Source organism: Xenopus laevis, chromosome 7L (genome assembly GCF_017654675.1).
Source record: "Xenopus laevis strain J_2021 chromosome 7L, Xenopus_laevis_v10.1, whole genome shotgun sequence".
Lineage (NCBI taxonomy): Eukaryota > Metazoa > Chordata > Amphibia > Anura > Pipidae > Xenopus > Xenopus laevis.
In genome coordinates this window covers 51,514,382-51,530,911 of record NC_054383.1, presented here as the reverse complement: position 1 = coordinate 51,530,911, position 16,530 = coordinate 51,514,382, and the positions used below count along the sequence as shown (strand labels likewise).

The 16,530-nt window shown below is 41.9% G+C and overlaps 1 protein-coding gene across 2 annotated transcripts; it reads left to right on the top strand.

Moving 5' to 3' along the window:
* Positions 1 to 10,366: 10,366 nt before the first annotated feature.
* Positions 10,367 to 14,845, top strand: LOC121395419. Of its 2 annotated transcripts, none has more exons than XM_041568955.1 (2): positions 10,367 to 13,714; positions 14,407 to 14,845. In XM_041568955.1, exons 1-2 carry the CDS (start codon positions 11,278 to 11,280, stop codon positions 14,472 to 14,474), a joined length of 2,505 nt encoding a protein of 834 aa, XP_041424889.1. In that variant the 5' UTR covers positions 10,367 to 11,277; the 3' UTR covers positions 14,475 to 14,845. The 2 variants fall into 2 exon arrangements, with proteins under 2 accessions (XP_041424889.1, XP_041424888.1); XM_041568954.1 differs by having other exon boundaries at positions 10,369 to 14,140; positions 14,326 to 14,845.
* Positions 14,846 to 16,530: the final 1,685 nt, after the last annotated feature.

Here is a 16,530-nt window from a genome sequence, read left to right as displayed (position 1 = left end):
CCCAACGAGGAGTCATGGCCGGACTTGGGTGCTTTACTATTGAGTGCTATTCTCATACATATATTCTCATATATTTACCACTAGGTAGGAGAGATTTTTAGGGATTTTTTAGGGAGATTTTTAGCGAAGCAGGTATCAGGGAGCTGTTATTTTGTTACTGTTGGTAGGCTGCTGAAGGGGAAGGGACAGGCTGCTGGCAGGAGAAGGGACAGGTTTGATATCACTCCAACTTCCAGTGCCAGTAAAGAGCAATTGAAGTTTATAAAAGCACAAGGCATATGGGTGAGGGCAGCTGGAAAACTAAGAACATGTCTATATTAAATTGAATAATTAAAACCTGATAATGCGCCTCCCAGAAGTCATCAGATTAACAGATTGCTAACCTCTTATCTGAATTAATCTTCAAAAGACCCGCTCCCTCATGCTACTTGCCATAACTGAGCTGACTGTATAAAAAGTTTGTTGAAATGTTTTGATTTGAATGTCATAATCACTATATTCTTTGCTTTATGGAACTATGTACAAATGCTCTATGTGATTATAATCTATTATCCTATAATAAAAACAAGTTATAAAAAAAAAAAATTGAACAATTAAATATAAAAAAAAATTCTGATTGCTGTTTTCAATAATCAGAGATAGTGCTTTTCATCAACCAAACTAAGGCAAATGATACAAAATCAGACAATGTTATACATGAATCATCTTTTGTTTTATATTTATTAAATGCACGTGAGGCCTTATTTATATTGAAGAAGCAACTAAAAAAAGTAGACACTATGCTTCAAAACAGAAGTCCACCATTAAGAGGCGATCAACAGCCTTACCATTCCCATTACATTTTCATCAGATTTGAAGGTCACAGATTAGCAATATGACAGTGGATCAATAGATTAGGCAATAACAATATTTAGAAAGTGAAGAAACAGATTTCAGACACCATCACATGCATACAATGGAACACCTTTGAAAATATAGGGTGCAGTCAACTAAAGTCAGTATCAAAAACATATTGTTAGTGTGCTTTATATGTTAAAACTCAATAAAAAATAATGATGTGAAGTCGGTATCAAAAAATATTCCTGTAAATGTTACTAGAGTCATTCTATTCTGGCACACCACTGGGCATATTTATTAGACATATGCAACTAATTAAAATGTAGTATTTGTGAGATTTTTTACACACATTTATAAAAAAACAAGAATGGGTTTGTAATAATCATGTCTCACATAAACAATTTAGAAAAAGCGCACACCCTCAGAGAGATCAGCCCAGTGTACAATATTAGAGGATCAGCAACCTCACAATTGGTCTGAGAAAAAGGATACCAGCACACAAGGCATTAGCGTTGCAGGGAGCACCCTGCTTGTTTATTGTGCAGAGATGCAATGTTTCGGGGACACACCCCTTTGTCAAGCATGTGGAAACCATGACGGATGACATACAAATAAGGTGATCAATTAATAAATTAGCATATGTAATTAACAGTGTTATAAAATGGCCATTGCCTTAAAAATATTTTTAAGAAACGAAAATTGTTAGTAAACATCCAAAGTGAACTATTCAGTGACCAAGGTATTAAAAATCTCATTGCCGATTGCGGAAGAAAATCCTCCCATGCCGCACACAGCTTACCTGTGACATCAACACGAAGCGGAGCCGAGTCTCTGCGAAAGCTGGAAAAGCTAAAGTGACAAGAGGTTTCATGGGCAATGCATCTGGCTTCGTTGGCGGAATATGCTAAAGCTCAGCGCATCCCTCGAGGACTTAGGATGATGATACAACCAGCTTTGTAGACAAGCCTAGAATTTCTCCAAAAATGAAATATTGATCGGTGCAACCACGATTTGATTACGCTAACGGTTCAGCGATTGCAAACCGGAACAAAGGAACTGAAGCAGCAACTGCACGCAGTGGAGGAGGATTACAAGTCCTTTCCCGACACTGATGCTGCTGTGTTACGTGACTTAGAGGAGAAGATGGAACAACTCCAGCATGATATTCTACAGATCAAGTTGAGAAAATTTACACGGGATACCAGGGATTATGAGAGAGTTGAAGTCTACACGTGGAAGGATAACAGGCGAATTAACAGAAAGGGCCATGATTCCTCCGTGTCCTCAACTGATAGATCATCGGTCGATATATGGCTGGACTCCCCAGTTACATCACAGGTGTCTGCGGTACCTTTTTTAGGGAGAGGCCATGCAGGGCATATCGGGGGACCAGAAGGGGTAAATGCAAACCAAGCTGCCAGTCTGCCAGTAAAATGCAAGAAGCAACAATGCAGATAAGAAATCACCCTGATATCTACACTTAAGGATTTTTTTCACATATTTATGGACTTAATACATTTTTTGAAGTTGAAAAATCTGGACTGTATGAGGTTTTTAACACCATGGACACTAACTAAGAGGTTTTTAATACCTTGGTCACTGAATGGTTCACTTTGGATGTTTATAACACTGTTAATTACATATGCTAATTTATTAATTGATCACCTTATTTGTATGTCATCCATCACGGTTTCCACATGTTTGACAAAAGGGTGTGTCCCTGAAACATTGCACATGCACCCCACAACATTCCAAGCACTAAAACATGTATTTTTGTGTTATTTTTTGAAATCATGACTTTGTGGTTGCGACTTTGCATGACTTTTAATAATCCATCACTCACAAGAAATAAACCAACAGCTCTAATAGTCTTCTCTCATCTTTATAAATTGCATTTCATGTCGGGCTAATTGTGCGAATGTTTAATGAAATTATATAAAATTATATAAAATTATTTAAAAGAATTTAAGGCTCCTTATTAGTAATAAAGAGGAGGAGTCTTAAATAATATATGCCCAACTCTGAATTCGATATCGAGCTTTCCCAATCAATTGGTACAAAGGGTGAAAAATCAGGACAACTATTTAACAAAATAGTTGATTTATTTAAATATGAATATGACAAAAAAAATGAAATTATTACTTCTTACAAAAAAAATCTATTAAACTCTCCCTGATATACATTCAATGATTAATCAAAAGGAAAATTGACCAATAGATATTACTTAATAAACGGCAAACATCCACAAGATAATATACTCAACCCCTGGGATTAATCAATTAACCAATTGGAATTGAAGGGTAGTCTCCAAAAAGTTAAACTATCACCATTTAATCTAAATATTTTGTAAAATGTCAATCATTGACCCCTGGGCATGATGTCCTACACTACCTGTAGATGGCACTATTGCCTCAAACATCGTGACCTAAAAATATCTAAAAAATACATAATAGCCTTTGACCTCCTTAGTCTGGTATTAAACATTACTGTTGACATTGTCTGAGACTGAAACAATACTTTATGATTCCTTAATAGGGATGTAGCGAACTGTTCCCCGGCAAACTTGTTCGCGCGAACTTCGACCGTTCGCGTCCGCCTAATGTTCGCGAACGTTTGGGAACGTTCGAATTTTGAGTTTGCGTTCGATTCGAATTAGGGATGTAGCGAACGTCGGAAAAAAAGTTCGCGAACATATTCGCGAACTTGCGCAAAAATGCGAGCGGTTCGCGAACGGTTCGCGAACCCCATAGACTTCAATGGGAAGGCGAACTTTAACATCTAGAAAAGACATTTCTGGCCAGAAAAATGATTTTAAAGTTGTTTAAAGGGTGCAACGACCTGGACAGTGGCATGCCAGAGGGGGATCAAGGGCAAAAATGTATCTGAAAAATCTGCCTGTGTGTGCTTGGAAGAGATAGTGTAGGGGGAGAGCTGTTAGTGATTTCAGGGACAGATGATAGTAAGTTTGCTGGCTAGTAATCTGCTTGATACTGCTCTGTATTGGAGGGACAGAAGTCTGCAGGGATTTGAGGGACATTTTAGCTTAGGTAGCTTTGCTGGCTAGTAATCTACTGTTCTCTTTAAACAACTGCCATACGTTGACCTTGTAGGCATTGTTTGCCCAGTTTTTTTGGACGCAGCCACTGAAGCACAGTTGCCAGAAAAAATATGCCATATAAATGCTGAAAATAGTCATTTTTCGCCATACGTTGACCTTGTAGACATTGTTTGCCCAGTTTTTTTGGACGCAGCCACTGAAGCACAGTTGCCAGAAAAAATATGCCATATAAATGCTGAAAATAGTAATTTTTCGCCATACGTTGACCTTGTAGACATTGTTTGCCCAGTTTTTTTGGTTGCAGCCACTGAAGCACAGTTGCCAGAAAAAATATGCCACATAAATGCTGAAAATAGTCATTTTTTGCCAAAAAAAGTGACTCCGGTGTTTTTTCTGGAGACGGTAATATTATGGATATTTAGACAGAATGGGAACAAGGTCACACAGCTCGATGGCGGGTTGAAGAAAACAGTGTGCAAATAATGCCTACAAGGCCAACGTATACACTACTACAGCGGTGGATACGGATTACGTAAAATATATTATGGCTGCTTGAAAAAAGTGACTCCGGTGTTTTTTCTGGAGACGGTAATATTATGGATATTTAGACAGAATGGGAACAAGGTCACACAGCTCGATGGCGGGTTGAAGAAAACAGTGTGCAAATAATGCCTACAAGGCCAACGTATACACTACTACAGCGGTGGATACGGATTACGTAAAATATATGAATGCTGCTTGAAAAAAGTGACTCCGGTGTTTTTTCTGGAGACGGTAATATTATGGATATTTAGACAGAATGGGAACAAGGTCACACAGCTCGATGGCGGGTTGAAGAAAACAGTGTGCAAATAATGCCTACAAGGCCAACGTATACACTACTACAGCGGTGGATACGGATTACGTAAAATATATGAATGCTGCTTGAAAAAAGTGACTCCGGTGTTTTTTCTGGAGACGGTAATATTATGGATATTTAGACAGAATGGGAACAAGGTCACACAGCTCGATGGCGGGTTGAAGAAAACAGTGTGCAAATAATGCCTACAGGGCAAATAATGCCTAAAAGGTCAACTTATACACTACTACAGCGGTAGTAAAATAAAAAAAAGTAAAATAAAAAAAAATGAATATTAAAAAAAAAAATTAAAGTTGGTGCTGCTGAACTACTAGGAGCAGCAGATTAGCACACCAGTCCCACTCCCCAACACTGCTAGACTAATAGCACTGGGCTCTTATAGTAGTAGTAGTAGTAGTAGTAGTAAAACAACAAAAAAATAAATAAAAGCAGTCCTTACAAGGACTACTGTTATTGCAGCAGTCAGCAGATGAGATCAGAAGCAGGACAGCTGCCCACTGCAGCTACATACAGAGCACTGCAGTAGAAGGTAGATTACTAGCCAGCAAAGCTACCTAAGCTAAAATGTCCCTCAAACCCCTGCAGACTTCTGTCCCTCCAATAACAGAGCAGTATCAAAACGATTACTAGCCAGCAAACTTTCAACTGTCCCTGAAATCACTAACAGGCAGCAGCTCTCTCCCTACACTATCTCTTCAGCACACACAGGCAGAGTGAAAAAACGCTGCAGGGCTTCGGTTTTTATAGGGAAGGGGAGTGGTCCAGGGGAGAGCTTCCTGATTGGCTGCCATGTACCTGCTGGTCTGGGGTGAGAGGGCAAAAAAAAGCGCCAACAATGGCGAACCCAAAATGGCGAACGTCGCGCGACGTTCGCGAACTTCCGGCGAGCGCGAACACCCGATGTTCGCGCGAACAAGTTCGCCGGCGAACAGTTCGCGACATCTCTAATTCGAATACAAATCGTTCGACCATTCGACCATTCGACCGCTAAAATCGAACGATTTCCATTCGTTCGAACGATTTCCATTCGTTCGAACGATTTCCATTCGTTCGAACGATTTTCATTCGTTCGAACGATTAAAATCCTTCGAACGTTCGATTCGAATGAAAATCCTTCGATCGAACGATTAAAATCCTTCGAACGTTCGATTCGAATGAAAAATCCTTCGAACGTTCGAATCGAACGATTTTAGCGGGTGTTCGAAGTTCGCGAACTGTTCGCGAACGTTCGCATTTTTTGCCGGTGTTCGCGAACGGCGTTCGCGAACACCAAATCGGCAGTTCGCTACATCCCTATTCCTTAATACCTTCAGTACACATACAATATACTTGTGAATACACTAGCCATTCAAAATTGGTCTGTCCTTGATTAATTATTACCCTCTCAAACAGGTGTGCTTTATACTGTGGATAGTTTGTAAAATCCTTCAAGGTGTTCTCATTTTATTCACACAGACACCAAGGATTATACAACCTTTGAGATTTGCTTTGAGCACAAAGGTTATATACCTGTGTTAGGAGTCTGATAAAACATCCTTTTCAGAACAGAAGTTTCTTACCAACTAAACATTAATTTATATAAAACAAAATATAACATTCATTACTCAACACTATATGATTTATCAAATATGCATAATATCAATCATGAATTTGTATTCTATTGAGTAAAATAATCATACGTTATCATTAATAAACCTGAATATTCTTATAGTTAATATTCATCTTATTTGAAAATCCGACAAATTCCCCTTGTTTTTCTGAAATGTTTCCTATAATATGAACATTTCCGGAAAACTACTAAGGGTTTTCAAACTCTTCCTTCATCATACTCATTATGTAAACTTGATAGGCGAGATTTAAGCCATAGTTTGTCTAGAGTCTTTTTGATGATCTTCATCCAACGAATTGCCAAATTGGTGATTACAGTTAACCACCCTACTATAATTGTGATCAATAGACTCCATATATAGTTTTCCCCCCATGACCAAACAGAAGGAAACAGTATTTCGTCATCGGTTGATGAAAATTGTGGAGTATCCATGGTAATATTATGTTTTTTTATAACCATACGGATGGTATGGCTGGGCTTATTGTCCAACAAAAATTTTAAATCTGGACTTATGGCAATCTCCTGGTTTTGGAATGCATCAATGCTTTCCACCTCTCCTTCAATATTTTAAGGGAGGCGGAATTGGCGATTCTTACTCCGGTTGCAAATACGTTTCCTACTACTGCAAAGATTATAGCAGCAACAATAGCAGAAATTAACCATTTCGGTCTTTGGTTTGAAGAAAAGGTTCCCTGATTAAAGTTTTCCGGGTTTGCTCCAGGATTTGAGTAATCCGCTCTTGTGAATATTCAATATGCAGCTGGTACCAGGTTTGAATCTCCGGTGATCGGATATTGGATACGTTGATTTGTCTTTCGATGATACAACATGGATCTATGCTCATATAAATCTTTTGGGATAAGATCCTCTTGTTGCTCATGATGAATCCCGCCGTATCTTGTAGCATGATCCCGGATGATGGACCTGGCATCACAATCCGCTCAGCGTGTAACTCTTTCCCCAAGATCAGGACTGCATATAAGATAGTGATCATCTGGGATGGCATCTTTGCGCCTATAGAAAATCAAAAGAAATCATTAGTTTCGGCTGTCATATATAGCATGTTTCGACCTCATCATAAATTCTTTGGATTGGTATGAGTTTCCTATAACAGAGCAAGTTTCAGTTCACAGGTAAGATAAAGGATAGTTGGAAGGTAGAGAGAGTAGACATAGGCATATCATGATATAATTACAGATGGAGCCAGAATAGATTGTACGTTTGACGCGCTGTAACGGATCAAGATAAATGCGCTGTTCGCACTAAGCGCAGGGAAACGCACAGTCCCAGCGTATAGAAAGGATTGCCCTTAAATTTTAAATAGGTGCAGTTCAAGCAATGGACACCAGGTGGCGCCTGAGCTATTAGAAGCCCCATAAGCAGCACCTATAGTGTAGTGGTTAAGGTGTAGGTCTAGGAAATAGAGGGAAATAGAGGGTTATTATTTGAATCTGCCCACCATTATTTTTTTTTTTTTAATAAGCGTTATATTATTTGTTTTTGCTACAAAAAGGCAGAGATCATTTCAGAAAGGATCTCTTGAGGGGAAGAAACAGGGCTTCTGCGGGGAAAGTACCTTTACTCTCCTCTTCCTGAGCTGAAATATTTGACTGTAGACAGCAGAGTGATTTGCAATCACCCTTTTTAGTGATTGAAGTTTTAGGCTTAAGCTTGACATTCTTAGCTAAATGGGTAGCAGTTTCTTATAAGGTAGAAGAGCTAAATTAAGTAGTGACCACAGTCCCCCTTTCCCTTGTGTGCATTTGTTTTTTTTTGTTTTTTTGGGTTCCGTAGCAGCCTGACCAGTGTCTTATATAAAGTGATTCAGCTTTACTCTTGTTCTAAGAAATGGCTCAGTTGGCTAATGCTCTGCTTTATGATACAAAAGGTTGGTGGATCGATTCCCATTTTAGCAGTTTTATAGTCATTAGATTTTTTTTTTTTTTTTTCAATTGTAGTGGCAGTTTTGAGTCTTTTAAACTGTGATATGGAGTGGGTAAAAACGGTCAGCAACTTCTATTAATAATATTTTACTACATTGATGTATTCAGTTTTTGGGGGGACACAGCCAAATAAATGGAAACAAAAATCAATGGGCTTTTGTGCCAATAATTCTAGGCATTAGTAATTTGCATAGTACTGTATTAATACTTGGTTGAGTACTTTACCCCCCTATAAAAACAAATAATAATTATAAAAACAAATACATACATCAATGTTTTTTAGCAATATTTATTTATTTATTTATTTATTTATTTTACTTTTTAATAGCTGTGTGTATTAGCCTAAAAGAAACGTTTTCAGCATATGTAATAGATCAGAGGCTTCATAGCCTTGTGGTTAAGTGACTGAACTTTGAAGCTGAAGGTCATGGGTTCAATTCCTCTATTTTCTTTTCCCCCTTCACAATCATGATTTTTTTTTTTTTTTTGGTGTGTGGGACACTGCTAAATGAATGGAAATAAATGAATGGGAGTTGTGATAATAATTATCTTATAAAATGATAAGCCTAAATATGACAATGATTTTTTTTTTTATGTTATTTTACTATTAGCCTTGAAAAAATGTTTTCAGCCATAACAGCCAAAAGGTTTCATAGCATTGGGGTTAGCTCACTGAGCTTTGACACACAAGGTCATAGGTTCTAGTCTTGCATTTTTAAAAAAAAAAATTTGTACTGTTAAATGTTCCACAGACAGCTGCAGCAACCTGCGCTACTAAAGACACAAGAGAGCAGGGCTGGACTGAGAGTCCAAATAGGCCCTGGCATTTCAGGTAAAACAGGCCCAACCAGCCTACACAGAGGCCCAAACAGACCCCACCAGCCACTAAATACTGACTTTCTATGGGACCTTATAGCAGCCCCTCTGGAATTTGCCAGAACCCACAGATTGCCAGTCCGGGCCTGCAAGAGAGGGGCCCCGGTCATAACTAACTAGGATTGCAGACACCTGTAGCGCAAAGTAATTAGGGACCCGGCTTACCGGGAACTAGTGTTGCCACCTGCCCGGTATTTTACTGGCCTGGCCGGTACATTTCATGGCTGATCCCAATGTTATTAATAGGGAAAAAAATTAAATATATAAGGGGGAGGCGGCCGACATTGATCCTCTGCTCCCCCCACCACCTTCACTACCAGGGCTTCCTCCAGAAATCACTGACAAGGGAGAGAGATTTCAAATCAGCGGCCTCGTTCTTCACAGACTCGCAAGACTCTTCTTCACTGACTTAGACCCACTAGAACGATCTCCGGAGTCGCTGGAGTCACATTTCCACTGTGCCAGTGCTACGTGCTTCTTACCAAGGACCACAGCTCCTTCACACACTGTCACGATATATGGGATAGAGCCAGGGAGGAGAAATCCAGCGCCAAACGATTGATCGTCGCCCTTTCTGAAGAGGACAGGAAGTGGAGTTTCAAGTTATTTATTAATAAAGGATTTGCGATTTTAAACTTTAATTTGTGTTTGTGGGTTTTTTTGCCGTATACTAACAAATTTTTTTTAAAAAATTTTGATGTTACTTGTCCTTTAACACAGGGGTCCCTGAACTTTTTTGGACCGGGGCCGGATGCAAAATTTTTTTTCGAGGACCAGGGGGTGGGGTGGGATTGGGGTCAGCGGGGTCAGGTTGTGGGGGTCAGCAACATAGTTGGATGCGCTGGCGTCCAATTCGGGGCGCGTCGGCATCCAATTCGACGCACTGGGTTCAATGTCCACAGGCTGCTTCTGGGCTGCAGCCCGACAATTGGGGAACCCTGCTTTAACAGACCTTCCCCCCAACAAAAGTCCTACATATGTGAACACTGTAATATAAACAAACCCTGGTGCTTTTTAAATGCAAATGAGATGAGGGCATGTAATTAGTACAAAGCTCCTAGACTCAGTAACTGGAATGCACAATTAAACAATGAGGCAGGAGTGGGGGTTGGGTGTGCTGTACTATACCATGTGCTAAGTTGGGAATTGTCAGACCATTCAAATTAATTTACAATGCCTTCAATTCTTTGAGCAGAGATTCACCTGAGATCACTAAGGGCTCATACAGAGAAGCAGGTTTAAGCTGTATAACAGAGCATTCTGTCCCAGTGGCTGCACAGATCCTCTCTGATCCCCAGTGAAAGCAGTCGTGCATCAGAGAGCTCTCAGAGAACCAGAGGAATGGAGAGTGTCAGCCCAGGCCATGCAAGGCCTGGGCGGGCAAACCCCCAGCGTGAGGCCCAGGCCTTGGGGCCTACACTGGAAGGTGTGAGATCCACCAGGAAGGTGCAGACAAGGAGTAAAGCAGCAGGGAGTGAAAGGAAAGGAGCAGCAAGAAGGTCGAGATCGGTTTCCTTGGGAAGGATTTCTTCCACAGACATGGAGGATTTGGGAAAGGCAGCTGCCAGTGCTGTGAAAACGCCTGACAGGGAAGTAAAGTGTGTGATGAGTGAGAGGGAGGGAAGGAAGGAGATTGTTGGTAAAGAAAGACAAATGGAAAGTAAAGCAGAAATTGTATCTGTGACAAACATGGAGGGTTGTGTGCAAAATGTCAGTTCTGATATTTGTGTCTTAAAACATAAAATGGAAACCAGTCAGCATTTTATTTCTCCTGATCTCTTTGCCTCTATGAAATCTGTGTCAGGGGAAGACTGTGAGTTTGCGGGTGGAGAGGCAGCACAGAGCAAACCCAGCAAACAATCAGGGGCTGAATATGCAGCAGCTGCTTTGCACCATGCGGCCGACATGCAGTCTCCAGTGGCTGATTGTGGGGGAGGAATGGCTGCTTCTAAAACTTCCCCTGAGAGGAATCAAGCACCCCATGCTCTGGTAACAAAAACTGCCTCATGTGCGGGGGGTGTCTGGAGCTGGTGTGGAGTCAGGGGAGGCAGTAGGAACAAACTCCAGCAGCCATATTGCTACTCCCTCTGTAGAGATGTATAAGAGTCTCACAGGGAACAGCCATCTTGGTACTCCCACATCAGAGGGAAACAATTGTTCTGATATAAATGAACAACCCCAAGCAGAAAGCCTCTTAAAGGTACAGTATGCTGGTTCAAGTCACAACCAGGATCAAACACCTACCACTGATGAACTGGTTGAATTAATAAAACTGGCAAATGAGCAGGAGCTGCAGCGAAAAAAATTTAAAGTTGAGTTGCAAAAAGCATTTTATAACTATTCCACTGCTGATGTGGAGAAGCAAGACTTTTATTTAGCAAAAGTCAACAAAATAAATGAAGAGTTCAGAACCTTGGAAAAACAGATTTTGCAGAATTATAAAAAAATTGGTCCCCTTTCTGAAGTCTATACAAACAGGAGAAGGTTTGAGGACTCTCGGCAAGCTCTTAAACAGCCGGCTAAATACAGGTCCATGAGGCAAATTGCATCTGCTTCATCTACTTCTGATAGTGACAAGGAGACTAGAAGGATTGGCCAACTGAAACCAAAGAAATCAGTTGTTGCTCAGATACATGCACCCAATTTTATCTTCAGCTTGGATGAGGCAAATAATATAGAAGATAAAATGGGAAAGAGAAGCCAATCTGCTCATAAGGAAGAGGAAAGCTTTGTTTTCTCAGAACAGGATTTTCCCTCCCTTCCCTCTACTTCCCAGAATGACTGTGCCCATCAGCCCTCAGCATCCAAGGAGACCTTCACTCAACCATCAGCCAATAATACAGAGACTTCTGCAGTTGTGCAGAGTGCCCCAATGTCCTTGGCACTGGGGCATGGGAAGCTGAGTGAGCAGGAATTGACGGCAGCTGCTGGTGTGGGAGAGTCTGGGAAGGATGGAGTGGATGGAGTGGAGGCTGGAGCAGACTGTGTGAATGCAAGTGATGTTATGGAGTGTGGAGGTGGAGACATCAGTGAAAGTGTTGCAAGGCAGTGTGTGGAATCTGTGCTGAGTGATGTTAATAAAGTAAACAAAGATGCTAATTCATTGGCCGATGTGATACAACCTGTTCCTTGTACCACCCCTTTAAGTACTGCCGCTTTAATTTCTATTTCATCTTCTTCTGCTGTACTCACCACTTCTTCTATAGCCTCAACCTTTTCCCCAGCCCTTACAGTTTCTCCAATAACAACTTCCCCTTTAACTACTCCAGCTGTTTCTCAGAATCCTCTGCCTACAGTGCCCTCCGCACAGCCAAGTTCTGTCTCTGCACCTGTTTCTTCCTCTGTAAGGAGACCAAATGGTCAGCAGTCAATTCCTTCAGAAAGTGCAGGCAGCAGAAATGTGCCCCCACCACCTCCACCAAACGCTTGGAATAGGCCACTGAATAGGGTGAGGGTGCCTGGGGTGCAAAACAATATCACTGGGCCGGTTTTCAAGCAAAAGAATGTGATTAGACTCAGGTGGCAGGGTGATAAGGAACAAATGCCTTCTAGAGATGTGATAGCCAAGGAGATGCTGCTTAAGCAAAGTACTTTAACACCTGTAGGCGTCAGGGCTTATATAAAGTTTTCTGACACCGAATATGACATTGTGTTCAAAACATCACAAGCCCTGGAATTTTTTTGGCAGGATTATGACAGCTTTAAACATTCAGGCCTGTGGGAAAGCTTTAGAGTCATCTCAATCACTAAACCTGAGACAAAGAAAGTCACCATTTTGTTTAAGAATGATTGTGTCCCACCTGAGGATATTCTAATATGGCTTAGACGTCATTGTAAGGTGCTTACCCCTTTGAAGAAAGACATTGATAATAATGGATATTGGTCAGGTGGGTGGTGTACTAATGTGGAATTGTACATGAGGTATAATGTGCCGCAGCATCTTCCAAACTCTGTCTTCATTGGTAGTGAGCGAGGGGTGGTTTTTTATCCGGGTCAGCCAAGGGCCTGTTTCAAATGTAGTTCTTACCGACATCGGGCAAGTGCCTGTGCAGTGGTCAAGTGTTCACTATGTGGTGATGTAGGACACACCGGGAAAGATTGCAATGATGTGAAATGTAACTTGTGTGGAAGCTATGGCCACTCACATAGGGCTTGTCCAGAGGCTCTTCATAACATAATGGAGAGTTGCCCTCAGTTAGAGGAAGAGATGGCAAAGGATTTGTTGGAAGAGATAAGGGATGAGATGGATTATTTCCAGTCTGATTCACAACCATCGGTCATTCCCCCTTCTCAGCCTCATGATACGGTAAAAGATCAGTCAGCTGTGGCAAGAGATGCAGGAGATTCTGTTCCCCTTACTGTTTCCTCTTTGTCTCAGGGAGCAAAAAATGAGTTGCCAGTTTCTATAACAGAGGCCCCCATCATTCAGCCTTTGGGAATACAGCCTCTTCCCCAGAGGCAGAAACCTCTTGCACAGTCTGGAAAGGGAAATTGTGAACCAGCAGATAAGGCAATTCCACCAGTAAGACTAAGTAAGTCCCCTTTCTCACAAGATTGGACAGTAATAAAGAACAAAGACCTTTCAGGAAAGCAGTCCCCTCCAAAATACATTCCACCTATGCAAATCAGCCTAGAAAACAAATTTGAGCTTGAACTCGATGAACTCGAAAGGATAGATATGGAAGACAAACAAAGTGTGAAACAGTGTCATGGTCAGGCTGATGTGGGTACAGATAGTGGTGCTGAAGGCGATACTGACAGTAAGGGAAAGGAGGAAGTTGTTTCAGGGTCTGAAATGGAATGTGACAAATTGCAAGTCTGCAGGAAAATTGTCTCGGTTGAGTTCAGGGAAGATGATAAGGCTTTATCTGATGATGCAAGTGAGATGATATCGTTAGGAGATGATGATCCAATCCCATCTGGTACACAGATTAAAAGATTTGGTGATCAAGATGATAGTCAGGATCAGGGGCGATCCTGGCCCCTCCGCTGCCTGAGGCAGCAGCAGTTGCTGCTGCCCCCCCTCCCCCAGAAATTAGCTCTTAAAGTACCAGGAGCAGCATTTTTGCTGCCCCTGGTACCTCGTGGGGCGCTGCCGCCTGAGGCGACAGCCTCAACTCGCCTCATTGGCGAAGCACCCCTGGTCAGGATGAGAGAAGGAGTAGAAGGAGGAGGAGGCACAAAAAAATTAATAACACTTAACTATGGCTTCTTGCCCCCTCAGGTTTATTTCAACAAATGTTGCAAGCATTAAAGTGGCCAGTACAAGATATCAAGCCTTTGAAGCCTTAAGCCACACCTCAGCTGACATCATCTTCTTGCAAGAGACCAGACTGACCACCACTGCAGATATCAAGAAAGCATCAAAAGATTGGCTTTGGGGTCCAGCTTTTTTTTCAATTGCTGCAGAACCTGGGGGTGGTGTTGGTATTTTGTTTAAAGGCTTTTCTGGAATATTTGTGCACCGCCTTATAGAGGTGGAAGTAGGCAGGTGTCTTCTATTAGACGTCTCTGTTGCAGGACGCAGACTGAGACTTATTAATGTTTATGGGCCTCAGTCTGGGCATGGGAGAAAAAACCTTTTGAGGGAAATTCAGCCATATCTCCATACCTCCACTTCAGTCATCATGGCTGGTGACTTCAACCAGGTCCTTAGAGCAGAAGATAGATCAAGGCTTTCCTTTGACAAATATGAAAGTAATTTTCTTAAAAACATACTTGAGCAAGCAGACTTGGTTGATGTCTTTACCCATGGTGGCCGGATGTCAAAGCATACTTACCATTGTGCAGGTCGAAGCAGCAGGATTGACATGGCTTTTGTTCGAAAGGAGGAGATCTTTACTCAGACTGAGGAAATCTTGGTTGATTACTCTGACCACCTTGCCTTATCTTTTTTGCTGGGTGTCTCCTCAGTTCCAACCAAAGGTAGGGGGTTATGGAGATTGAGTTCAGATACCCTGGAGAGCGAGTCAGTGCAGCACTCCTTTGAGGCACTCCTTCAGTGTGAGTTAACAAAGATTGTGTTTTTCGACTCAATGTCGCAGTGGTGGGAGGAGGCCAAGAAGTCATTCCGCACCTTCTTCCGCAGACTATCTGTTATAAGGGAGGGAAACAAGTATAAAAAGTACCTTGCCCTACGAAGAAAGCTTGAATCCTTAATTTCGGACAGGGTGGTTGGGGAGAAAGTTTCCAGACTAAAGCTTCAGATCAAACGGCATCAGTATAGTCGTTACAGGTCCTTGGTTCTGGAGAGGGATTATGGGGGATTTCATTGCCCGGATCCCTTTCGGAATTGCAGGGAAGCTGTGACGAGGAAGTTGATTGTTGGTTTGAAGGACTCTCGGGGTATAGTTCAGAAATCTAAGGGTGGGATCCTGCGAGTTGTTCAAACCTACTATGCTAGTTTGTTCGGAAGTAAGGTTTTGGATAGGGGAAGGATGAAAGCTTTTCTGGAGGGAACCCCAGGTCCAGACCTGAAAAATTTGGACTTTTCACCCTTGATTGAGGACATCACAGAGGAAGAGGTCAAAAGGCAATTGAGCAGCTAAAATTAAAGAAAGCCCCAGGTCCAGATGGCCTAACAGCTGAATTCTATAGAACTTTTAAGAACCTTTTGACCCCGATTCTTGTGGAGGTCTTTAAAGACTGCCTGGGAAGAGGCATTTTGCCTCCCTCCATGAGAATCTCCTCTTTGGTGTTATTATCCAAGGGCAAGGATCCTACAGATGTCAAGAACTGGAGGCCAATTGCCCTCTTGAACACCGATAGGAAGCTTTTGGCAAAGGTTTTTTTTTCTAGGCTTGTTTTATTTTCAGGCACCTTATTGTCCCGTGAGCAGTTCTGCACGGTGAAAGGGCGGAACATCTTTGGGGCAGTCTTGTCTGTACGAGAAGTGCTCGAAACATGTAAAGCCCAAAATAAGGGGAAGTATGTGGTAGGTCTTGACCAAGCTAAGGCTTTTGATAGGGTGGATCATGATTATCTGTGGGCGACCTTGCGTAAGTATGGCATCCCGGACCAATTTGTTGATTGGCTTTCTGTTTTGTATAAGGAGGGGGAAAGCTTCCCACTTGTCAATGGGTGGTGTGGTGAAACCTTCGGGGTTGAGGCTGGGGTACGCCAGGGTTGCCCTCTTAGTCCACTGCTATATGTCTTTGCGATTGACCCATTTCTTCGTGGAGTTCAGGCTTTGGATTTGGAGGGCTTTCCAGGTCCCCTGTTACCTGCCCCTGAAGTCGGTAGCCTACGCGGACGATGTCTCGGTTGTCATCTCCCGTCCTGAAGAAGTTGGGATGTTGGCCGGGGTTATCGAAAGTTACTCAGAGGCCTCAGGCTCTCTGGTCAACGC